The 25,310-nt window shown below is 57.1% G+C and overlaps 1 protein-coding gene across 2 annotated transcripts in view; it reads left to right on the top strand.

The window, feature by feature from the left end:
• MYO18B (myosin XVIIIB) overlaps nucleotides 1-25,310 on the top strand; it is a 127,119-nt gene that overhangs the window by 42,099 nt on the left and 59,710 nt on the right. For both annotated transcript variants that reach the window (XM_019486890.2, XM_014594791.3), the window contains exons 14-29: nucleotides 842-922; nucleotides 2,325-2,472; nucleotides 3,185-3,344; nucleotides 4,361-4,544; nucleotides 4,994-5,195; nucleotides 6,969-7,078; nucleotides 11,950-12,015; nucleotides 13,748-13,876; nucleotides 14,150-14,293; nucleotides 15,119-15,208; nucleotides 19,662-19,781; nucleotides 20,542-20,650; nucleotides 21,371-21,495; nucleotides 22,221-22,375; nucleotides 23,612-23,735; nucleotides 24,637-24,837. In XM_019486890.2, the coding sequence (XP_019342435.2) occupies nucleotides 842-922; nucleotides 2,325-2,472; nucleotides 3,185-3,344; nucleotides 4,361-4,544; nucleotides 4,994-5,195; nucleotides 6,969-7,078; nucleotides 11,950-12,015; nucleotides 13,748-13,876; nucleotides 14,150-14,293; nucleotides 15,119-15,208; nucleotides 19,662-19,781; nucleotides 20,542-20,650; nucleotides 21,371-21,495; nucleotides 22,221-22,375; nucleotides 23,612-23,735; nucleotides 24,637-24,837 (2,148 nt within the window). The remainder of the gene's footprint in view (nucleotides 1-841; nucleotides 923-2,324; nucleotides 2,473-3,184; nucleotides 3,345-4,360; nucleotides 4,545-4,993; nucleotides 5,196-6,968; nucleotides 7,079-11,949; nucleotides 12,016-13,747; nucleotides 13,877-14,149; nucleotides 14,294-15,118; nucleotides 15,209-19,661; nucleotides 19,782-20,541; nucleotides 20,651-21,370; nucleotides 21,496-22,220; nucleotides 22,376-23,611; nucleotides 23,736-24,636; nucleotides 24,838-25,310) is intronic.

Here is a 25,310-nt window from a genome sequence, read left to right as displayed (position 1 = left end):
CTTGTAAGTGAGGTTATGAATTTCCGGGGGACGTTATGTGCTCAGTGCTAACTGCTTGTGTCCAGTTTCTGACCCCTCCGGTACCCATGAGGTTGCTTCCCCTTGCTGAAAGTGGGCTAAGCTACCTCGCATGTCCCGCGGGAGAAGAGCATGCACACAGGCAGTTATCGCGGCATGGCTGACGTGCTATAAATTCACACTTCAGCTTAGCGACGGTCCCTAGTGCATGGGCCCGTACCTGCAGGGAGAAGGTGCTGTACAAAGCCAAAGCGTCTTTGCTGAAAGACATTGGGAGGAAGTGCCGATACCGCTCGTTGGTGAACGGGTAATCCGAGTGCGTAGCACCAGCGAGAGGCCCTCAGGCCCAAAGTTGCTGTACACACATCTGGGATGGGAGGAGGATAAAACATCCGAGCCTGATATCGCGGGGCTGTTGAGTCTCAGCTCGGGGAAGGGAAATGGAATAAAAACAATAGAAAGCCTCCAAGCTGCAAATTAAATAATTGATTATTTTCACGACGCTCCCTCGTTAAGACTTCAGTTCTGATCACATCTGTTCTTTATGAAGCGCTGTTGACATTCATCAAACCACGGCGGCAGGCATCTGAGCGCCCTTATCTTGACAACCTTACCCAGTGATTCAGCCCAGGCGGTGCCAATGCAGGCAGTTCAAAGATGTCTGATACGGGGGCTTTGATCAGCCAATGTCAGACCGGCACAAAGCAAAGTGGGAGTGGAGCAGACGCAGGGCGTTTTCCCCCTCCTGCTTGCAAGTTTATCTCTTCTTGGATTTCAAATGTCAGCTCGCAATCGAAACAAACTTCTCCATGATGTTTTCCAGGAAAACGTGGAGGTGCCTTTTGAACTGCCGGAGCAGTCTCCGCTGGCCACGCTGTCTGTCGTCGATCAGAACGCGTCCCAGGTACCGCGGCCTCAAAGCGACGGCAGGAGCGTGCTGCTGTCTGTCTGCCCCGTCGGGTAGGAAAGGCAGCAAGTGCCGGCTGGGCGCCGCGGGGCGTTCCCTTTGTTCGCTGTCATCTTGAACGCAAGTTTTGGTGCTAGGGAAAGGCCCAAATGACGGCCCTCGGGGATGCAATCTGGGATTAGCCCTGAGCAGGTGCGGCAGCTTGCACTTCCCCGTGCCCACGTCTTTTTAAATGCTCAGTGCTGGCCTGGGTATCGGTGCACGGCACGAGGTGCTGCTGTGCTGAGACGCATCGCACCCGCTGCGGACGTGCTGCTCCTGGACCACTGCCACGGTTGGGAGGTGCTGGGCACGTGCCCATGAGCTCTGCCCTGCACGTGTCTGTCTACACTGCTCCTGGGGCAGGATTCACACGTGGGGCAGACAGTGGGTCTCAGCCCAGCCCTGCCTCGCGCCAGGCAGACACCCCTGCATTCAAAGGAGACTTCAGCCTGTCTGGTTCATTTGTACTTGAGGCTGCAAATAAAATGGCCTGAGGGGGGAATTACGGCACGTCTACATGCGTGCTTTATAGCCTATTTGAATGCACATTAAAGTGTCGCTAAAAACCCACGCTGGTTAGTTAATACGTTTCATAGATTCACAGACACTAGGGCTGGAAGGGACCTCGCAAGATCGAGTCCTGCCCCCTGCCCCAGGGGCTAATGCACATTTTCTTAGTACCTCATAATGGAGGTACCAGATTTAATGCGCATTAACTAAAGTGCATTGATGTATGTGTAGACGTGCCCCATGTGCCAGTGGAGAAAGCTGAGCTTTTTGGCAGTAGCTTATAAACCCGACGATCATCTCTGGTGACCGACACTAGGCTGCTGTAGGCGGCACTCTCAACCCGGTCCAGATTTCAATTAGCACCCCCCAAAGCTTGCTGTTCTCAGTCAGTGTCAGCTCTGCAAATCCAGGTACAGAAAGGCAGCCAGGCCAGGAGGAGGGGATGCCAGCCAGGGGGAATGGCAGGCTGCAGTGTGGGGCGTATGGCAGTGCTCCCCTGGTCCAGCTGCAGGCCGGTGCCCCCGCTACGCTGGGATCTGCTTCCACGTTTCATGCGCAGGGGGGAGATTTTTTCAGAAACCAGCTTCAAGGACTTGAAGGTCTGCAGCAACCTGGTCCCTGGCAGAGAAGGCACGGTGCCAAGGCTGCTCTGGGCACGGGCTGCGCTGGCTGGAGGAGGAGGTGGTGGGAGACGGGGTGGTGGTGGGTGGTGGGGTAAGGAGAGAGCAGGCTGCCCCGGTATCTCCCGATTGCCTCGTTAAGTGCTGTTGGCTGGGCTCCTGGCCTCTCTCACCCCCCGACTCGCTCTCCCCGTGCCCTGACCTGACTGTGCCTTGTCTCTTGCCAGCTGCACGTGGCACCCGGGGGACAGGCGGACGACCCGAAAGGCTTATTCTGGATCCTGGATGAAGAGGTGCTGATCCCGGGCTCCGGTGACAGCGTCGTGCTAGACCGCCTCTGCTCCTACTTTGCTGCTAAGGGAGCCCAGAAGGAGGGTAAGGGGGAGCGGAGGTCTGTCTGTCCGTTCCATCTGTGCTGTCGGATGTCGCCGCGGCGGGGGTAGCGGGAGCCAAGGGGACGTGCTTTGGTTCAGGAGACGTTGCTTGCTGCCACCCTGGTTTCTGTCCTGACCCCGGGATAGCTGGAGCCTGGGGGGGAGGAGAGGCAGGCGCCGCCTGTACGAACAGGGCTTTGCAAGTTGATCTGCGTCTCTGTAGGCTCCCTCTTGCATTCGCCTTTGCCTTTTATGACCAAGTAACTAAATCCTTGGATGATGGGGTCGCTGTGGACATAGTCTTTCTAGACTTTAAGAAGGCCTTTGACACTGTCTCTCACCCCTTCCTCATCAATAAATTAAGTGACTGCGGCATTGATGCCTGCACAGTTGGATGGGTAAAAAACTGGCTGATGGGGCGCACGCAGAGAGTGGTGGTGGACGGGTTGTACTCAACCTGGCGAGATGTGAGCAGTGGGGTCCCCCAGGGCTCGGTCCTTGGGCCCGCACTGTTTAACATCTTCATCAGCGACTTGGCCGAGGGGGTGGAAAGCACGCTGTCCAAGTTTGCTGATGACACTCAGATGTGGCAGTGGCAGAGAGGCAGGACTCCTGTTGTCCTGTTGCGTGCGTGTGTGCGTGCGTGTGTGCGTGCGTGCTCCTGTTGTGCGGGGTGCACGGAGAGAAATCACAACCTCCTCGTGCTGTTACAGAGGACGGCGTCCTCCGCAAGTGCGAGCAAGCGCTGCAGTTCGAGATCTCCCACCAGCTGGGCCAGGACCCCGTTCGCTACGACCTCGCTGGCTGGGCGAGCAAAGCCAAGCCCAACCTGTCCGCGCAGAACGCCATCCAGGTCCTGCAGCAGTCCAGAGCGTGAGTACGGGGGCAGGCGCGGGCGGCACAGAGCCACGGGGCAACAGGGCCTCCGAGGGGTGCCTGGCCCGGCATCTCTCCCATAGCGGCTCTCGCGGTTATTATGAGCCTCGCCCGGGGGAGCCATGCCGGGCATCACGACTGAAACGGAGAGTTTTCACCGGGAGTGGAGTGAAACGAGGGAAACATTTTCCCAGGGGGTAACAGGATGCTGATGGAGAGGAGAGGAGAGCAGCTCCCGGGTGGAGACCGGTGGCTGGATGATCACCGAAGAGGTGGTGGCGACGAAGCTGGGAAACGCTTGCCCGGGGATTTCGGAGCCAGCTGGGGACTGAAACGATCCGTTTTGTAGCATTTAGATGATTCCTCGAGGGCTGCGGGCGGCTCCACTTTGCTGTCGGGAGGGTTTTTGCGGTGCCCGCCTGGGAGTTCGTAATGGAGAGCTCCGGGGTCTCGCGTCGGGCACTGCCGGGGCTTCCCCGGATGGCCCGCTTCGCGCGGCAGACCCTGTTCTGCCGGCGGGATTTTTACCGCTGCAAATTGAAATCGCGATGTCATCAAGCCGTTATGAACGGCTCTACACACGCCGTACCATGAAGCTGCTGCTATGCCACCTGCAGCTCGTTTTGCTGGGCTTCCTTGCATTCACCAGCCGTTGTAATGATGAGCAGCAGCTCTCCGTCCCGTTACCCACGGCAGCGTCCGTGTGGACAGGGTTGGCACTCTGGACGAGTCAGACCAGATTCCACACGAGCTGCTGAGGTCCAGCCCGTTGTGAGGAGTGGGAGGATGACGATGCATAGCTCTTGCACAGGATTTCCTTTAGGAAGTCTCTGAGGGCACGGCCAAGGGGGGTGGGGTCAGTGGCATTGCCCCCATTTGACAGATGGGGAGACTGAGGCAAGGGAAGGTGACATGGCTGAGGTCACTGGGGCCTGCATCTTTTAAAGAAGGGGGAGTTTGGTGAGGCGGTGCGCTGCTCCTTCATCACCTGGACCTATTTGCCTTTCTGACAGCAACGACGTGAGGACTCTCTTCCAGCCCCGGTCCAAAATGCCCCAGATTTGCCGGTCGGTGGCGGGCCTGGAGGGCTACTCCCAGCAAGCTCTGCAGCGCATCGGCTGCGTGAGGAAGACCTTCGCCAGCAGCTTTGCGGCGGTGAAGAGGAAATCCGTCTGCGCGCAGATCAAACTCCAGATGGTGAGCGAGGGAGCTGCCGGCCCTCTCGGGGCGGCGTCGGAGGCCATTACAACGCTGAGCACGTCGCTCCCCGTTGTTATTGCTTATATCACGGGAGCGCCCAGCTCCATTTCTCTACCCCACGTGTGTCAGGGCAATACAGGCGCGCAGCAAATTCTCATAACCCGCTAGTACATAATGATGTCTTCTCGCGGATCCCGGCCCCGGGTGCGTCGTATCTCAGCATTCGCCGCGTTATTGCAGATCAGCTCCGCGTCTCTCGCAGGAGCTGTTGTTCCTTCCACATATCAGTTCAGCTTCCAGTTCGGAGCGATTGGAAGGGACTCCTTTTCCCCCGCGGAGAAAGCCGTCGGCACACGGGAAGGGAATCCTTGCTTTTCCCTTCCAAAGCGTCGCCCTTTCTCCCTCCAGGTCGGATGTAGCTGATTTGCCTTTCGTTTATCCCGCAGGACGCGCTCTCAAACCTGGTCAAGAGGTCCCAGGTGCATTTCATCCATTGCCTTGTTCCACGAGCGGGCACGGATGAGGCGGACGTGACGATCTCCCAGCCCGGCGTCCCGGGGGACGGAGACCTGGCTTTGGATGTACCCACCTTGAGAGTCCAGCTGTGTGGGGCCCAGCTATTAGATGCGCTACGTCTGTACAGGATAGGTACGATCAGCTGCTGGGTCCGAGAGCCAGCAAGTGTTTATCGAGCCTTGATGGCGGAGCAGCTCCTAGCGTGTGGAGGGATGCTCGTTCATCTCTTCCCTCCGTGTTTCATTCGTTAGCTGCTTCCCATTGCATCCCGAGCACCCGCTTGCTGTGGCAGGAAGGAGGCTCGACAGCGATTGCTGACCCTTCCCTGCCTCCGAGGTTCATGGTCATTTCTCCTGCCCGGCTTGTCGTGGTGCCGGGATGTTGGCCTTGAGCCTCCTCCCAGCTGGCGCTCGCTGAGATGCACCAGCCCAGTTGCACATGACTTCTCTAGGCCGAAGGGTCGCTTCCCCCTTGGAGATAGATGGCAACCTGTGGTCCTAGGCGAAGCTAAGTCCAGCCGTACGCTCATCCTCCGGCTGGGAGCTGGGCAGAGCGCTCCTCCTTTTGAGTGTGGGCTTTACACCGTGTAATGCCCCCAAATCTCCCAGCACTTTCTCTCCCTTCCTTTTGCAAGTGAGAACCAAAGGCAGGGAAGTTGCAGCCTCGGTGCAAAGCTAGGCACTCTGCATCTGCAGCATCAGGCCTCCGCGCAACCCAGGGGAAGGAGAGGAGCAAACCCAGGGGGCTTGCAAACCGTCCCTGCTTGAAGCCAGGCAGTTGGGACAGGGCAAAGGAGCCCATGTGAATGCAGAAGAGGGGGAGAGAAAGCAGTGCCGAGACCAGCTTTGGCTCTGCTTTGGCCAGGTTTGGGCTGGTTTGGGTGCCTGTTACCTGGACTGTGCTGAGGCTGGACTTGTGCGTGCATCCACTGAGCAAACCCAGCACAGGTGCGATGGGAGCGGGGTGTAACGAGAGTCGGGCCGCGAGCCCAGGGGGGGATGTCCAGAGCCCTGGCATGCTGTGTCCTTGCTTGCCTGCTCTGTCCAGCCACGGTTCGACCACGGCCTCCAGAGCCAAGTCCCAAAAAGACATCTTGCAAAGGGGACGAGGCACGGCTCTTCCTACCGACTCCTCCACCCGTGAGCCATGCCGCACTGCTGTCTGGCAAACCTTTGGCCGCAGCTTTGGCAGCAGACGTGAGAGCCCAGGGCACCAAGGGACTTTTCTGCGGATGTTACCAGGCCAAGCGCATGCGAGTTAAAAATGCTAGCTGAGGTAGCCAGCTTCTGCTGCTGAACAAATGTTGCCGGTGCCAGCGCCGCGGAGGCCTCCTCTCCTGCTGCTTAATCATAAATATATCGAGATGCAGAAGCACTTTGGGGGGAGAGAGAGAGGGAGGGAGCGTGCACGCTCGGCACAATCAGGAACAAAGAGAAATTGTTCCTCCTCTGACGCCTCATTGATTTTTGGCCTTGCTCTTGCGGACATAAAAGGGAATGAGCAGGCCTGACCCAAGGCGAAATGTTGGCAGCCGGAGATTGTGGTCTGCCACGGCGGAGGCCAGATCGTCTCGGGCCGCGAGGAGGAGAGCTGGGGCTGCGCAGCGCTTTGTCTTTGCAAGGCTGGTCCGTGCATTTCCAACCGGGGCTTCGTGCTGTCGCAGCCCCGGGGTCTGCTGCTATTATAGTCGTGGAGGATGGTGGCGAGGGTGGCGGTTGTTATTACGGTGGCCTTAAATAGCACCGAGCCTCGGTGTGTGCAGACACGCATTGCCCCCCACGTGCCCACCCCAGCTCAGCCTCACCAGGGAGCGCCCGCACATGCGACGGGTGTGCTTTCTGCAGAGCACCGCGGGCTTGACCCCTGCTGCGCGTGCCCCGCTGTGACCGGTCTCTCTCCCCCCAGGCTACGTGGACCGCATGCTGCTGACCCAGTTCCGGCGGCGCTTCCAGGTGTTGGCTCAGCCGGTCATGAAGAAATATACCTCCGCCTACGAGATCCCAGACGAGAACAAGGTGCGCGACTCCTCCGGTGTGCGGCTGGGAGGGGGCAGCCTGCACCGATGCAGCTCTGGGAGCTTAGGACATGGGGAGAGGCCAGAAAGCAGGTCTGGGCTCATCTTTTCCTCCGTGTGTGTACTCCCGGATGGGGTCAGGCTCCTCTCTGCAGCTAGGAAGGGGAAGACCCCCGGCAGGGGTTCTCCAAGAGGCACCCGGCTCCTGGCACGGGGGCTTTGTCGGTGTTGAGACTCACAGTCAAATCATAAGAGCTGCAATGCCTATAGCTAGGATGCCCTAAGCTATTCAGGCAATGAGCTGTCCAGCCCTGGATGGACCAGTGGGGCTGTGGGGTGTACTTAGGGGCCGGTGGCAGCTTTGCAGGGGTGGACGTCGATAAGCAATGGGCACCGTGGTGAAGGAACTGGGATGCGCTGGGATCCACATAGGCCGTGCAAGCTCCCAACACCTCTCATCCAGTGCAAAGTGACATTGCAGTGTTGTGCACGGTGCTCATCCTGCTCGACTTGCCCCCGTTGCCCCAGTCCTAGCGACACGGGCACGGTGGCAGGCCGCTCGGGTACATTTCTGTGCTCGGGCTGCTTCTGCGCAAGCGTGATGAGCGCTCAGCGGCCTGGTTGCATGAGCCGTGTTTGCTCACATTATTGCTTTGTGGAGAGGGCTGGGAGAAATCCACCTGGAAGCCAGGCTTGTTTTCCGACTCCTTAATACCCGAGAGCAGTGTAAACAGGCTTAAAGATCTTGCTTGCTATGTGCTGGCTGGTGCCCTGGCTCTCTAGCGGCCTGGGCTGCAATCCTCTTACATTGCACTGCGGTATCATCTGCTACCGCAGGTTTCCTGCGCTCGGCGGGGAGGGAAATGTGTGCACGGGGGGAGAGGAAGGCAGTGGGAGGTGGGCCTCGGGCAGGTGCGTGCCTGAATGCTCTTGTGATTCTCTGGAGCTGGGTTTTCTCTTGGGCCTCTCCAAAAATCCCAAATCAGCTGTCTGGGAGATGCTCACCGTCGAAGCTCCTCTTTTATTTTCTCGATGAGTACGTTTGCTTCGGCGGAGGGTTTGCAGTGGAAATGGGCAATAGGGAGAGAAAAAAAAAAAAGCACCCTTTGCTGCTTATGAAAAAAATGATGAATATTCAATGCCTGGCATGGCTGAGGGGAGATGAATTATACATGACCACGTGCCCTGTTGTGCAAACTGCCAGCGCGTGTGTGCAAATTCAGTTAAGACCTCAGGATTTAATAAGGCAAGTTTGACGGCTGGAAAAGGTCAATATTGTTATTAAACGCCGTAAGGAGGCAGAGGGTGCCTAGTCAGCAACGTGTAAGCAGGGGATTGGAAAAATCCCATCCTCGCCGGTGCGGCTGGTCCTGACATTGCGTTGTACAAAGCCGGCTGTTCAGATAGCTGCGTTCGCTCCGCTGCCAGGGCCCGAGCACCCCACGCAGCCCACATCGTGGTATTCGTGCGTGGCGGAGGTCCGTTCTCCTGCCCAGTCTCCTACGCGGTGGTGGTGCTCCCCCTCATCCTCCTCCTCTCTCTCCCATACTTGATTTTGCATTTGTTTGGTAGCAACCCTTCAACCCCGCTGGGTCCCCTTTGTCTGAAGAGCTACACAGACACATGGCAAAGGCAGCGCAAGATCTAACTCATCTGCTTACACACATGAATGCATTTAAAAATGACTTATGGATTTAACAAGTCACTTCTGCGTGTAGCACTCATGCGAAGTGCTTCCTTTTGCACACGCTTCCCAGGGGGCATGTAACGAAGCTACATCTGTTCTACATGCCGCTGGTCTCCAAGGCATGTACACGCCACGGGGGTTTAGTTTGGTTTAAATTGAAGCACTGTTTTTAAAAACCCACTGTTTCAATTTAGGGAGAACGAAACCGAATTAAAACCCCGTGGTGTGTACAAGAGCCCCAGGGCTGACCTTACCAGCTACTTCTGCTGTATCGACATCATCTCTGTCAGTTGAAAAAGAGGCCTAAAAGGAGGAGGAAACGCGAGTGTGAGCTTGGCAGATTGTCCCCGAACACCCAGAAGCTGTTGGCAGGGACAGGGCTCGCTCTCGCTTTTGCTGTCCTTGGAGATTGACTGCATTATCGGCGTTGTTGCATCCTGAGAAGTGGATCGCACGGTGTCTGATGGCATGACATACTCGGTCTGACAGCCCAGACCCCCCGCAAGCGTATGCTGGGCTTTCATAGTCAAATCTACTTACCTCTTCACCGTCCCCAACACAGAGAGATCAAATCAATGCAGCTTTCCGCTAAGCTGCATGCTGGAACCAATTTGTTAGATACCCGTGAGCGGTCCTGACAGACCCTCACGCATTCAGACCCACGCAGGCATCCCCAGGAGGCAGGATCTTGTCATGTTTGCATGGGAGCCCTGGGACTGAACAAGGGAGTTGCACCTGAGCGCTGGAACCGCTGTTCGAAGCGCTCGGCGGGTCGGCAGTGCTGGGGCCGGCGGGCGAGGTGTCGTGTACTGTGCCTTCCCCTATCCAGTTCCCGTTGGAGTCGGTTGAGCGCGTTGCCGTCGGGCTGTCGATCTCTTGAGTAAAATATGGTGAGGTCTAGAGGCCAAGAGCAAGTCCTGCCCCAAAACAGCAGGCCAACAGGGAGAGGTTTCTCTACAGCTCCCCTGGGAAGGCTGCTTGTTGCTCTGTCCAGAAAGCCCCCGTCGTCCTCCTTTCAGAGGGCGTGTGATAAATGCAGAGCTGTCTTCTCAGGCTCCCTGCAGATCCTTCTGAGGATTTCGGCTTTCAGGAAACAGAGACAAGCGTCCTTGGAGCTTTCTTCAAAAAAAACCCAGAACAAGCCCAGAATTAAAAGCTGTCAGTCCCCTCTCGACGTCCAGCTCCTTCTCCAGTTGCCGGCCTGTCAGGGAGCCTTTCTGCATCGCAGTCGGTGGCAAAACTCAAGAGACCTTTCCTTGACGCGCAGATCTCCACGCCTCGTACTCTCGGCGCGCTCTCTCCCTGCCAGGTTGCCGCGTGGCCTTTCCGTCTCTCGTCTCGTTATTGCAAAGTCTGCTGCAGAGTTTCGGCACCGGTCTGTGGGCTGGAAATGAAACCTTTCCGTCGCACCTCGAAGGTGCTCAGACGTGACTCGGGAAAGCACCTCGACAGCCATCCGCAAGCAGAGTTGGCTCCTTCCTTTCCCTTTTAGGGCTCGCTTGTCTGGGCAAGATTTCTGGCGAGGAAGAAGGAGGAGGCGCTCAGGTGCATCTCCTCTCCCGGAGGGAGGTGGCACAGGCAACAACTGTTAGTAAAATGTCTGCAGAACTGGAGGCCCACTAACGACCTCTTACTGGAGATGAATGAATCAAATCCTAAAGGAGGAGAAAAATGGATGAAAATGGCACTGACAATAAAGCACCTTGTATCATACAGAGCTCAGTTGTGGGGCTCCTCTTCTCTACCGCACCCTTGGATTCATTTCAGCTCTCCAACTGAGGGCAAGCTCCCACGAAACGTCCCGGCCCCGTTTCTAGACATCTTCCTCATTGGCAAGACTCACTCTGGTACGAAGGGTCCATCACACCGGGTGCATCTACGTGTGTGCTTTACTGCAGAGTCGACTAATTAGCTCTGCAGCAAAGTGTCACCGTGTGCACGTGCACCCATATTAGGGCTCAGTAAATTAATTGCCTCTGCAGTAGGACAGTACTGTCCAGGACAAGTACTATCCCACGGCGGAGTAATTTATGCTGCTGCAATGCATGTGTAGATGGTGACCGGGGCTGGCTGGGGCATGAGGGTGCTGCGGTGCAGGGGCTTCCTGCCAGCTGGGCTACCTGCACCACCCAGAGCTCAAACTGCAAAGTGTGCTGGAGTTGATTGAGGCACACTAATTGCACATGTCCATGCACCCACTGTGTTTCTAAGGGTGATAACCAAAGCCCTAATCACAGCAACAGCTGCCTGCAAGCAATTTCGGGGTTCACCAAGTCCAGCCGTGCTGCAAATTCTCTCCCAGGTCTTCACGCTGCGCAGACTGGGACGCTCTGCATGAATGCTCAAGCAGCTTTGTGGAGTAAAAATCCTGTGAACAAAACTATCGTTTTGTATTGTTTGCATGTCGTTTGGCTTGCCACGCGCTGCTCCAGAGCTCCTCGGGTCTAGCGGCAGGTCTGTGACGCTGAGACACGGCCGGGGCTGGAAGGGAATTACCCAGGAGCAGGCGCGTGTCTCCTGCTAGGGGTGCGGGGGGCTTGCAGCGCTCGGGGAGTATTTGAATCAACATTTTACATGTCCGACATGGCTGAAGGGCCGACATCCCCGTGCCCAGCCACGGTGAGATCATCGAGCTGGTTTTCCCGAGAACTAACCGTTATTTGTCTGACGGCTTCAGGTGTAAAATAAAAGATTGTGTAAAATATGCCCTTGATTGAGACCTGGGGGCAACCTCCCTCTTCCGGTCAGGGAGTGACGTGTCTGAAGCCATTACTTCCAGGCTCTCGCAGCGAGGAGGGTCTTTATTGCTGTCTTCAATGCACAGTAGTCCGACAGGGATGCGCCCAATGTCTCCCATCACTCAGGACCTGAGCTGTCTCCCGCTGCTTAGCTGTGGGGCAGGCCTGCATTTTGGGTATGCTGGGACAGATCCCCCCACTGCCCCGGGCCAAGACTTCTTGCACCTTGTAGGGTATCGGGTGTGAATCGCGTTACGAGCACCCAGCACCATGCGGCGGGTCACGTGCAGCCTGGTACTAATGGGACAATGCTCTGTGTATGCCAGGGCAAGGCAAAGCTGGCAAGCCTAATCCCTGCTGATTTTCTTGTTGGGACACAAGTTCCCCCTAGTCCGAGATCTAAGCAGCCCAATCTGACGTCCTTCACCTGCTCTCCTTTCTCCCCAGGCGATAGAAGAGCTCTTCCTGGCCCTCGACCTGGAGAAGAGAAGCATCGCCGTGGGCCGCAGCCAGGTACGCTGTCGAGCCTTCCCCGGCGCGGGGCCGGCGCGGCGCGATATCGCGAAGGGTGGGATCCGCGTCCTATTGTGTGACAACGAGAGACGTTTTTCTCGCTTCCATTTGTAAGATTTTTCAGAAGTGTCTGAATGAGCCGGCAGGTGAAACGCCGCGGGAATCAGTGGCGCTGAGGCTCCTAACCGTTGTAAATGCTATCTCTAGATGAATCGAGTGTTGAAGCCCGATACTTGAGAGCCCAGAGCCTCCAAGGAAACCCCGGCGCCCACCCCGCTTCGCTTCCCCGCTGCAATCAAAGGGCGAGAGGGAACAAATGCTTTTGGAGGGTTTCAGATCAGTTAGACAGAGCACTTGTGGATGCGGTTGTTGCCACAGTAACACAACTTGAACTTACAGCTGATAATCACAAAGAGAGATTAATTTTCCTCCCTCTGCCTCTGCAGCGCTAGGCAGAAAGGGACAATTCCTGGGCTCGGGCTCGGCAGAGAGACAACTCCTGCATCCTGCATCCAGTCGTTTGCCATTTTCTCTTCTTATGCAACCCTCACACTTAATCAATAGTGCGATAGCAGTTCATCAAGTCTTGTTATATAGGAGCTGGTTTTGCCATCACTTTGAACATTGATTTTTTAATTTTTTTTTACTAGCCTCTAACCACCCCCCAATTGTGAAGTTAAGACAGTTATTAATGAAACAATCAAATAGATGGTAAAGAAATCATACCATTTTCTCAAGGAAGCCAGTTTTCCTGGAAAAGATCCTTAGGAGAATTTGGCGTTCTTTAAACACGCAGCTTTCCAAGAACGGCATAACGTTCGCAGGTATAGTTTATTATTAACAGGAACTGCAATGTGCAGTGGTTCGAGCCGTATGCATTTTGCTCGAGTAAGAGGTGAGAAAGACCTCTGCGTTTGGAAAGGAATTGAAGGCTAAATCCAAGCACCGATGCAAAATCCGTACAGTTTCTGGCATGTCCATAATGGGCCTGCAGAAAGTAAATGACACGGCTAATTCCCTTCCTTCCTCTCCTGCCTCGGTACCCATCTCCCCGTGGTAATGCAGGGTGCTTACAGTACTGAAAAGGTATTTTCAGTAGTGTCTTCCATGCAGAAAGTAGGAAATGTCCAATGGTCCATGCAAAAGGTCTCAAGGGCCTGCAGCTTTCAGGAGTGATTAATGTTTTTATCAGCAAGGGGGAGAGCGAGGAGGAAATAGCCGAAGCAGCAGGTGAGCATCCAGCTCGGTGCGCTCGATGCCATTAAGGTTCCTAGGCCCCGGTCTTAAAAGGTAATTAGGCATCCAATGCCCACTGCTTTCAGTGGGGAGTAGGTGCCTAATGCACTTGTGCATCCAGGCCTTCCAGCCCAAGGTGTCAGGAGAGGTTCGTGCCCCCCGGACAGCGATGGGGGTGATGTGTCTGGGTACAGCAGGAGTCAGGGGGCTTTATGGGTGCTTCAGCGAACCGTGGCAAAGCTGCAGCAAGCAGCACCCGTCTGGCGAGAGGCTGTAAGGTGGCATCAGGACGTGAGCTCGGCTGCGACGCTGCTCTAACGCTCGCCCACGGTCTGAGCCGGTCCTTGCTCGGTGCGTGGGGGCAATGCCTGCAGTCCCCTGGCACGGTGGCACAGGGCTCTCTGCTCTTCCAGCAGGCAGGGTTGGGGGGTGCGGGTGAGGCTCGATGCCTGTCCGGCTTTGAACATGGCTAAGTGCTGCCCTTGTCCCCTCCTAGGTTTTCCTGAAGCCTGGCGTGGTCTCCAGGCTGGAGAAGCAGCGGGACAAGCTGATCTCCCAGACGGTGACGCTCCTCCAGGCTGCCTGCAAGGGCTTCCTCTCCCGTCAGAAGTTCAAGAGGTTGAAGGTAGCCGGGATGGGGGGGTTGCCAAAGGGCTGTTGCTGCGGGGGTGGGTTTCCGCTCTGATAGCGTTGCAGGTGTTCCCGTGAATATGCCGGGATGCTCTTACTTCCATGCAGAAAGTAGGAGGTGTCCAATGGTCCGTGCAATGGCATGATCCACGTGAAAACCGGTTGCATCCACGTCGAAGGGCAGCTGCCTGCTTAGCTCTTGCCATCTTGTCTCTCTGGAAGGCAGTGGGTTGCTGGTCACCTGGTGCCATTGCTGCTCTCCTTGCAGATCCAGCGCCTGGCCGTGCGGTGCATCCAGAAGAACCTGGCGGCGTACCGCGTGGTGAAGGAGTGGCCCTGGTGGCAGCTGCTGTGTTGCCTTCGGCCCATGCTTAGCATGCACGTAACGGAGGACCAGCTGCGGGCCAAGGAGGTGCGTCACGTGGGGGCGGGCAGGCAGAGCGAGATGCTTCGTGCGCTGGTCAAGTTGGAAGTCATGTCTTACAACCGGGAGACTCCTATTCATGAAGCTCCCTCCTGGTCCCCATCCCAAAAGCAGGTCGTATCCACATCAGAGCCAGGGATGCACCAGGCAGCTGGCACACGCATCACCTTGGCTAGGGAGAGGTCAAGTGCAGCAATTGGTTCTTGCACTGCCAGGCCTTGATCTTTGCAGTGTTGGAGGGAGGACCAAAGACCCAGACTCATCCTTGAGGTACCAGGCTCTGCCCTGTCATGTCAGGGGAGTTGGGCCTGCTTCCACCACACCTAAAATTGGCCCATTTCAAGTGCTCTCTGCCTGGACCCTGGTTCTGCTCAGCATCCGATGCCGAAGGGCCCGCGCGCTGCCATGAAAAGCTCTTCTTGCACTTACTGTTAACCCACCTGCAAGCAGGGCATCTCACGAGAGAGGGTGTCGCGGCAGCTGTTTCTGCCTGAGCCCTGGCCAGGTCTGGGAGGTTATTTATTTGATAAGCAGCATCCAGGCATTTGGAAGCTCCTCCAAGGTTTCCGAGCTTCATTTCTCCCTGCAAAAATGTGCCCTGGGTGCACACCAAAGCGAACGCTCCCTCCACTTAACGGCAGGAGGAAGCACTGTTGTGGCAATTTACAGCAAGCAGCCCTTAAACGCGCCCTGTAAATTTTTTTAATAAAGCAATTATGTCTTTCCCACTTGTTTTTAACAGGAAACGATCAGCGTATAAATAAGCCCGGGACGCTAGGCTTCTGAGCCTGCATTTTGCTATTTCTTCTTTAGGAGGAGCTTGCGGTGCTGAGAAGAAAGCTAGAAACATCTGAGCAGTCGCGGCACGAACTCAGGCAGAGCACGGAGGGGCTGGAAAGCAAGGTAAAGGCCCAGGAGCCGGCTCGGCACGCGGCTCTTTTCTTTCTCGGAGGGTGTGAACGAACGAAGGTGCCTCCCAAAAGAGGCGGGCGAACAGCTATCAGTTAGGCGAGGAGCCCGCCAAGTCCAAAACCTTCCTGCATGCCGGGCACACGCACATTTGGCCTAGCGCCGCGTGTCTGCGTGTCACTCCTTTGCAGGGTGTTTAGCGACCAGGCAGCGCAGACAGAAGTCGCACAAGACGCTCTGGTTTGAACTGTTGCAAGGGGTCGGATTGTCACCCGATCGGCCCTTTTTTAAGTGCGCTTGTCTTTGGTCATGGCTATAAACTGCTTTCTGTGGCCAGATCGGGCGCATATTGTCACTTCTGTCTGCACCCACGTTGTCCTGGGTGAGCGCCATTCTCCCGTGTTTCTCGTTAGCCAAGGATGTGGCGCGGGCACCTGCTCTGCACTGATTCAGGACACATTGGGATGTTTATCTTGCTGGGTCCTTTGACCCCAGCTGCCTTCCTGCCCCTGGGGCGGGGGCTGGACTTGACGATGCTCGAGGTCCCTTCCAGCCCGAACGCCTACGAAGGATGGGGGCCTGGACCGTCGATGGCTGAGCAGATTCACATTGTCGCTGGTGGACGTGGCTCGGCGCGTCCTTGAACAGTCGATTGTATTTATTTTTAATCTGCCAAGAAAACGACACGCTGACTAATTTGATCAGGTCACGTGCGTAAAATGGAGTATTTCATTTCTCTCTGTGGGAAGCCGGTTATCTGTCGGAGCAGGGATGGGCTGTTTCTCCGGGAGGTATCATTGCTTGCTGCCTGCTGCTGTTCTGGACACGCTGTGATTTGAAAGACCACCTATTACATCCAGGCCACGTGACGATTATAAAGTGCAGTTGCTTTTGCAAGAAGCTAAAGATTAGCAAATGGTCCTGCGGGCTGGACGGTGCTGGCTGAGACGGAGCGGCCCCGAGCGGAGGATGACTGCAGTTAATTGAGTTTCCCGGGCTGCAGGCGGCCGTGGGGCTGATCGGCTGTGCTCTGGTGTCAGCGGGTAGACGGTGTTGTAAAGGAGCCATTAGTGTCAGCGAGCCAGGCCTTCAGAAACAGCCTCCTCTTGGGCTAATTAAATGCGCCTTGCTAAATGTCATCACAGACATGGCGTCTAGGGGCTGAGCACGTCCTTCACGTTTCCACACCCGTCTGCTCAAGCACTCGCGCTTCCCGGAGTCCTCCCAGGGCCCTTCACCTTCCCCGATCCCCACCCCGTGTCTCTCGTCTCTCGCGGGGCGGCGGCGGGGTAGCAGCTCCTCAAACCAGGGCAGGGAGAGCGGGGAAGCGGCCCCGTTCCCCTGCAAGGGACCGCTCGCGACAGGCATCAGGTATGACGAGCACTGAAAAATGGCAGTGCAAATGTAATCCGTTCTCCTGACAAAGCCCATAATGAGAGGAAGAAATTATATACAAATGGAACATATTCTCATTACGGGCTCCAGATTGCAATCTCGGCGACCTCTGCAGACACCCGAAGTAGCTTAGTCTAATGGGAGGAAGGCTAATAATGAGAGACGCAGGCAGGTAGTGCAAATACCCCGTCAGTCTCCGGGAGGAACGCGCGACCCGGTCGTTAGCTAAATGCAGACTTGTCGGGGCTCTTGGAGCGGTGGAGACGCTCGCCGGGGGGACGAGTTTTGCTTTCCCGAAGGATGGGGTGTTGCAATGCGTTCATCATTAAATGGTTGCTAGACTTGCACTTGGCTGCAGGGGGACTAGGAGATATCAGGCGAGGTGATGAATCGACACCCGGGGCCTGGCCGGTCACGGCCCCTCCGTCTGGCATGTTTGCAGCGGTCGGGTGCTCGGTGTTGCACTTTGTGCGCCGGATCCGCAGCGGGTGAGTTAAGGTCCATCTGTGGAAACTCAGCTGCCTAGGCTTTATGAAAAGACAACGTTACCAGGACCAGATTTAAGGGCTTCATTTGGAGTGAGAAGGGAAAGCCCTAAAGTTGGCCATAAATATTCCTGGAGTGTCGGAGACGCTCCCACGGAGCAGGCTGCAGCCCGGCAGAGGAAGGAGGCGGTGTGATTTGTGTTTTAGAAAGCTAATTAAGATGTCCCTGAGAGCTGGGGACCAGGCACCGGAGACCACAGCCTTTTGTCTTCGTTAATGGTTCCGCGAAGGCAAGCGCAGAGCCCCGGGGACGTGTGAGGATGCTGGTCAGGTCCGAGACGTCCATCAGCCTTGACCCCAGGCACTAGCTCAAGGCTTTCAGCAGCAGTGGACACAACCCCAAACGAAGGCAGGGCTGCTCCTGGAGGCTGATCTTTGGTGAAACGACGTGGCCCCTTGAGAAGGGAGACCATGCCATCACTTAAGTCACCCTTGTTCAACCTCCCGCGGTAGAGCCGCCGGCATGGCTTCCCTGCAGGCCAGGAAGAGCCTTATCCCGTGACCAGAGTATTGTTGAGCAGGGAAAGGGTGGGATTCAGGCCTGGGTACCTGGACCTGTCCTAGGAGGCAGCGACCCAGCTGCCTGGAGGGAAAGCGCTGGCTCCATCTCATGAGAGGGGGGGGACCCGGTGTGCATGCACTTACCCTCATGCATGCGTTGCAAAGAGGGGGTGGAGCGCTTCTAGGCCACAGCCTCTTGTTCCTCTTGCTTTATTGCAAATTAAATTTAGCATTAATTGGTTCCAGCCGCATAGAAACCCAATTAGCCCCAATTGCAGCACACAGGGAAAGGGGCAGGGTTGGCACCAGGCAGCAAGTTGTTACGTAAGGGGCATTGCTGCCATGCTCCGTGGCTCTTAGGACCTGCTGGAAGGAGTGGGTACCGCTCGTGTCTAGAGTTGGTTTGGCCCCGCGGTGGTGCTCCCAGGGAGACCTCAAGGTCACCCGGAGGGTGCCAGGGCCCAGCGCTCTCCGGCCATCTCCTCCCTGCGGTGAGCAGTGGCGAGGGCGTACGGCGTTAGTGAGCTGCACCGTCTGCGCTGTGGCAGAGCAGGGGGAGCGGAGGTGCAATCCTGATCGCGTCGAAGCCCGGGGGCTTGTACTATCCATGCAAATGGAGCCAGGATTTTTACTTTGGCTCCTCTCTGGGGTCAGGATCGGGACCCTGGTGCAGGGAGCATTTGCACACGCACATGCGTGCATGCAGGCATGCTCCCCAGCAGGCTGTCGGGAAGTGAATCAGTGATGCCGAGAGGCTGAACGCACCCAGAGGGCTGGAAAGCTGGCCCTGGGGAGGTGGACCAAGCTGGCCCTCCCCGACAGGTGTACGTTGCTCTCAAAACTACCTGGAAACCGCCCCCCCCCCCGGCATGGTTTAATGTTTCTGTGACCCCCCCCCACCCCCCACCTTTGCAGAAGTGTTTCTGTTTCAGACAATAAGTTTCACAGCTCCTTTGTTGTGTTAACAAATCGGCGAATAATTAGTATTCATTTGGGGGACAATTAGGTTTTCACGGGCTCAGCGAAGAATGATTTATCACTCTCAGTGGAGACTCTTCTGTCTCTGTGTGCATAAATCCCCCGTCCCCGAGTCGCAGACTGGAGTTCTTTGGGAGGCTGGAGCAATTTGCGCTGTCCCCAGGGCCCCTGCGGAGTAATTACAGTGTTAATGAATTAATTGCTCCAAAGTGGCTTGGACAAGAGGGGCCTGGCTTGCAGCAGTTGTGGTGCAGACCGAACCACGGATGAAGTGAGCTGTGGCTGATGAAAACTTATGCGCCTCTGATTTGGTTCATGTCGGGCACAGTTTTACCCCACCTCCTGCTTGACCTCGGAGACCAGCACGGCTAACCACCCTCCCTCTGTTTCTGGGCCCAGCTGAAGCGTTTGGGTGGAAACTCTCCATTGAGCCTCCGGCACCCATCAGGGAGGATTTTGACCCAAATGCCTAGAGTTTGGCAAAGGCCAAGCTGATGAGATCCTTGTTGGGCGGCATTATAGCCATCGGCAGGACATGCATCATGCACGTTATTAAAACGCTTTTCGAAGCTGGGCCGCACCTGAGAACGAGGAACCGGAGAGTCGGCTGCGTTTGCTCGGTGTCCCAGGCTTGCAGGTGGGTGTAAAGCGAGACACTTTGGACACCAGGAGCGTGTGAAAAAGGCAGGAGGTGAATGGGATGGTACACCTGCAGCCAGGCGAGCGGGAATGCAGGGTCTGTGATCTCTCACGGGCAGCTCATGCCTCGTGGCACGTCTTCATCCCCTCTACGTGGGGGCCCGCTCGCTGGAGCATCACGTTTTGAGCAGAAGAACGAGAGCCTCAGTTAGCATGGGGCATCGATGCAGAAATCAGGCCAGCTGCTGATGCAAGCCACAGGGCCCCTTGCCGAGCTCGGCTCCCCGGCTGTCATCAGTCCTGCGTTCGGCTGCTCCTCCTTTGCTCCTTTGCAAAGTGGAGCTGCACCTCTGCACGAGGGAGCCTCACCACGCGGTCCCCTCCCCTAGGTCTTGGACTTGACGGCCGAGCTCACGGACGAGCGGTACAAAGGCGAAGCGGCTTGCCAAGTCTTGGAAGCGGAGCGGGCCGAGCGGCTGCGGGGGGCCCGGGAGCTGCGAGAGCTGCAGGTGAGTGCCAGGAGTGGAGAGGGCTCGGCGTGGAGCCCTCCCCGAGCACCCGCTGCCTGAGCAAACCCTGCCCAGCAGAAGGCGTTGCAGGGAGGATGTCCCGGGGAGGGTCCGCCTGGCCCAGCTACCCCTGCGCTCAGCGGAGAGGCTCTTTTCCCCCGTGGCTAGCAGCGCCGAGCCCTGCCAGGGCCTTGCCTGCATCTCAGCGGTGCACCCTGGCTACAGGGCACCGGAGCCCGCTCCCGGGGCAGGGCGTTTGGCACAGGGAGATTTTCCCCAGAGATTGAGATGACTGCTTGGGCAGCTGCCGGAGACAGCCGGGCAAGCAAAGGGCACGGGGAGGGGCTGGAGGGCAGCTCTGCTACTGATGCCCTGGGGGACCTTGGTCATGTCCAATGTGAGCCTCACTCTGCTCATCCATAGCAAGGAGGCCGGACTTGCCCCTGTCTGTACGGCAGTGGAGGGCCTGGGCTGTCCAAGCACATCAGTGTTTCTTTCCCTTTCCTGCATCGTTTCATCAGCGCTGACCGTTCTGGTCCAGCTTCCAGGCGCGTCGGAAATACCCGCTAACAATCGGGCGCTGGCATGAAGGCCTGCCCTTCTGCCCGTGCTCCTGGCAGGGAGTGCACGGGGGTCAGGCTGGTCCGTGCTCCAGGCCGGCGCTCCGGCTGGTCCTCGCCCTGCCCCGTGCTCTCTGTGCTGCTCTGCTCCGGCCTCGGCGCCGGCAGCTGGTCAGGGCTGAGGCATTTCTGTCTTGCAGAGCAAGTACGAGCAAGTGCAGAAGAAACTGGAGTCGGTGGAAAAGCAGCTGGAAGAGACGCAGCAGCAGGTTCAGCTGCGAGAGCTGGGCATCAGTGGTGCTGGAGGGGGTAAGCAAGCGCCCTCCAGGGAAGGGGCCAGAGAGGCAGCCAGGCGCGTCTGCATGAGTCCTGCCTTCGTCCCCTCGTGCTGCTCACGGGTCACGGGGTGCTCCAGCAGATCCCCTCCTCGGACATTGCTGCCTTTAACAGCTCAGCCCCTCTGAGCTCTCCCGCGAGCGACGTCCCGGTTCCCTTGTCATTGCCGAGCGCAGGAGGGGCTCGAAGCGGGGCCGCGTCAGCTCGAGCGAGTTGCTGGTGGGGATTCCCCATGCTGCTGGGAGGAGATGTCAGCACTGTTTAAACCAGTGGGTTTTGCAACGAGCCTGTGAAGTGACCGGGGGCTGACTGGGGTCACTGGGGAGCACTGGGCCTGTGTGCCACCAGGAGCAGGTGCAATAGGGCTGCGAGGGGTGGGGGGTGTTGGCTTGTCTCAGACTTCAGCTGCTTGGGGTACACGTGGGACGGGATGCTTTCCACGAGCTCCCTTTGCAGCATGAATAAGCACAGGTGTTACCGAGAAGTTGGTAGGGTCCCTGGGCTTGGAGGACTGGAGGCAGCCCCTGAATTCGTGAAGTTTTTACGTCCCTGCCAGGCTGGTGCCGAGCGAGCGAGATGGGAGGCTTGGGCGAGGAGGCAAGACGCTCGGCTCGTTGATGGGTGAACAGAGCCCAGCTCCCTCATTAAAAGAGGACTACTTTGGTGTGTGTGTGTCTCTCTCTCTCTCGGCAGAAGAGGAGTGGCAGATGCGGTTTGACTGCGCGCAGACGGAGATCACGTTCCTCCGAAAGCGTCTCACGCAGCTGGAGGAGAGGCTGTCATCTGAGCTGAGCTCCAAGAAAGAGCTGGAGCAGAAGGTGAGCCAGGACCTGCCCTGGCACTGGGAGGCATGTGGAGCAGCGGGAGGGCCACGTGCGGCTGGATTGGGTTTGAGAGCCTCCTTCCTCACCTCGTGTCTGCAGTGGGAGCCGTTCCACGAGCCAGGGTGACACGTATAGACGACTTCCTGGGACGGGCTGATAGAAATCATAGGAAATTAGGGTTGGGAGGGACCTCAGGAGGTCATCTAGTCCAAAGGCCTTTGGGGATCTCCAAGAAAGCTCTCCCCAGCACCGTGTGTGTGGTGACCTGTGCAAGAAGAATATCCATTATTGTTGAATTCAGCGCTTTGCATGCTTGCAAGAACGCAGCGCGCAGGAGCTAGCGTGGGACTAGCATAAAGGCCTTGCTGAGCTCGCGCAGGCCTGCCGGGCTCTGCAGGGAGAACGCATCTAAAAATGCTAAAAAAAAATGAAAAAAAAAAAAAAAAGAGCTGATTAATGAGCTTAGCGGTAGCGTTTTAGGGAAGCTGCATTCAAGGCAGCTTGATTTTCAGAGGCCAGGTGCTTGTGGTGAAGACCCAAACCTGAGCCGCCAGAAAAGCCTGGTCTGTGTTTGAAAGCCGTGGCCCACGCTGATCCGGCTGCAAGAAAGCACTTCCCTGGTGGGCTCGCCATCCGCGGAGGTGTTTAAGACCCGGCTCGACAAAGCCTTGGCTGGGATGATGTAGTTGGGGCTGGTCCATCCCTGCGTTATCCCGCAGCTCGGCGAGGCGGAGAGCACCTACGAAGGGGCCAAGAAGGTGGCGCAGCAGATGAGGAGGAAATGCAAGCGGCTGACCTGCGACCTGGAGGACACGCGGGTGCTGATGGAGAGCCAGCAGAGCCGCAGCCACGAGCTGGAGAAGAAGCAGAAAAAGTAAGAGGGTGCCCTGTCCCCTAAACCTTCACCTTTTCACCTTTTCGCACCCCGAAAGGGCAGGAGCCCTTCTCCTTGTCCTGGAGAGAGCTCTGCCCGTCCCCCCGTCTCCGCCTCTGCAGGGCTCCCAGCTCTGACCTGCCCCACGGGCTCGGCTCGGAGCGATCAGCACCATTTCTTGCTCTCTCTGCACCCGTCTCCCCTTTGCCCGGCACACACCAGACCTAACTGAGCATTGCAAATAGCAGGGAGATTTTCCCAGTGAGGCAATTGTGCTCTCATCTAAGGAGCATAGTAATGAGGCTGCAGCATCCATGCATGTGCAAGACATCTGAGCCCATGTCTCTCTCCAAGGGCCTGGGGTCATGTGAAATCATGAATCTCCTCTACAAGGACCCGCCTGGGGCAGGTAGAGGCTGGAGCCGCCGTCCCTCCGGTGCACGGAGTTCAAATGCAGTCCCCGTTCAGGGCATTTCGGCGGCTCCGGGAGGCCCCAAGCTTCGGCTGATGAGGCGGTTATTTTTACCTGCGCAGAGCATGGGCAGTGGCACCAGGCAGGCAGGTTATTTTTACCTCCTGTTGCTGTGTAACCGTAACACATTTCCATAATACGAATCGTTCTGTAACGATCGAGGCGGGGGATAGGGGGGCTCCCTGCCTTCCCGCGCAGGGAGAAGGGGATGGTGCAGGTGGGGCGAGTTTGGCTGCCGTGTCCCGAGATGCTGCGGGTAGAAATGGGGTCTCGGTGGCGGGGAGCTAGGAGTCTTCCCGGATGAGAGTCATCGCGAGTGCTGTTCTCGGGGATCAACCCCGTGCCATAGCCACCGAGAGGGTGCAGAGCTTGACTCACCCCGCCGTCATGCTGAAATCGCAAGGTTTGGTGCAGCCGATGGAAACCAGCCTGGAGAAATGCAGTGCGAAGTCCCCGTTGCCACCGGGTCACTGCTTCGCTCGCTTCCAGCCCTGCCTAATGTTGCGCTCTTGGCTGGACGCGTGCACAGGACCGCATGCACTTAAATGCAGCAATTAATGATTCACCAGATGATTGCAGTGCATTGCAACGCTATCCTACATGGCCCCCGGACAAGAGAAGCCATGCGATGCCCCCTCAAAAGCAGTAGCTGAGTCCGGCACGAATGGATGCTAATGGCCTGGGAGCCATTGCATGCAGCAACATCCATGTGTCCCCGCTCCGGGAGGCTGTCCACAATAACGCGCGTGTTTCCCACGTGGCAGGTTTGACATGCAGTTAGCCCAAGCCCTGGGAGAGTCGGCCTTTGAAAAGAGCCTTCGGGAAAAAACGACCCAGGAAAACACTGCTGTCAGATGGGAGATGGGGAAACTTCAGCAGAGGTTAGAGGTAAGGGGAAAACAGCCCATTTTGCGGTGTATTGCCAGGTCTCCAGAGCAGCTGTAGCAGCAGGAGCAAAGCTGTAATCATTGTAATTACCATAATGATAATCAGAGACAAATCAGGCTGCTAGAGACAACTTTATCCTGATTTCTTTTAGCGCGTCGCAGGATGCGCGATGCTGGTAAACGGCAGGGGACAGACCGCTGGCTGCAGGCTCTGGTTTTTCCAAGTAAAACCTGATCCGTGCAGAAAGACAGGCCCAAGCCCCGAGCAACTTTGGTAGCAAGGGTGCATCACAAATGGTGTCGGCACCACGTCAATCTGGTGTCATGCTGGTGTCAGGCCAGATTGGAGGCTGGCCCAGAACTGGGGTACTGGATGGCTGTGCAAAGCACAGGGTGCAAGGAGGGGATTTAAACCGATGAGTCCTCCTTGTTTTTCTTGGGATGACCTCTGCCGGCGTAGGGCAGTGGGCATCGTTCACCGGCGTGGTGCGCACCTGCCTTGCTGCAAAACCTCCCGGCGGCTCGTGGGTTTCCGGGAGGATTGCATTCAGAATAGCAGCCAAGTAGGAACACAACCCACGTTAGTTTGGGCATACCACTTGTGCACCCAAATCCCTTCCTGGGATGAGAAGTGCAGGTAGAGAAAGGGTAAGAGAAGAGACAAACTCTCAAGGACTGAGCAGGGGAACAGGACCCTTCTCCTTGGCCAACTAGGGGTGACTCTTCACGACTCCCACTTCGCGAGGGTGGAGATTTTCCAGATTGCTATGAGCACTGCTTTTCTCCCATTCCACTGAAGTCCTGACCCCGCCGGGTTTCCAAGTCAAGCCGTGGGAGGAGGTGGTCTTGGGGAGCGCTAATCGGAGGCCGGCTGAGCACATGGGCTCTTTTCTCCCGCGCAGCAAAAGGAGCTGGAAACCTCCGGGCTGAACCAGCGGGTCTCCGTGCTGTCCTCACGCGTGCAGGAGCTCACCTCCGCCGAGGCTTTGGATGGGAACGCGGTGCCTGCCCTAAAGAAGAGGCTCTGGGACCTGGAGGCCAGCGCCACCGACCAGCAGAAAGAGCTGAAGCACCAAGCGACCACGATCGAGCAGCTGGAGCAGGTAACCCCTTCCCCTGCGTGCGGGACTGGTCAGCCCGGGCGGCCGGGGGGGTCTGCAGACTGGGAAGGGTGCAGCACACATCTACTCCTCCAGCCCCGGGTTGTCGTCTTCTGCCGCTCGCCTTGTGGGAACACCCCTCACGGCTGATAGACCCCGACCCACCCCAAGCTCAGCAGGAAGGAGGAAGGGTTTTAATTAGCTATGCAAAGTGCAACAGCTTCAGTGGGAGCCGCTAAGAGAGAAGCTGTCCCAGGATAGTCTCTACCTGCGGGGATGGAGCAAGGCCTGGGTTCAAGTCCCTCCTCCACAGCTGGATCTCTCCTGTCTCAGCTGGAGGATCTAACCCCGGGGCCGTTGCATCTTGGTTGCATTTGGATCGGGATGGGCTTGTGGTTGTGCGGAAGTCCCCGCTGCGCCTCGAGCCCTCAGTACCTTGCCCACAGTTATGTGAGGTGTGAGACGCAGCAGGATTG

The sequence above is a fragment of the Alligator mississippiensis genome, chromosome 10 (genome assembly GCF_030867095.1).
Source record: "Alligator mississippiensis isolate rAllMis1 chromosome 10, rAllMis1, whole genome shotgun sequence".
Classification (NCBI taxonomy): Eukaryota; Metazoa; Chordata; order Crocodylia; family Alligatoridae; genus Alligator; species Alligator mississippiensis.
This window is presented reverse-complemented; position numbering and strand designations above follow the sequence as displayed.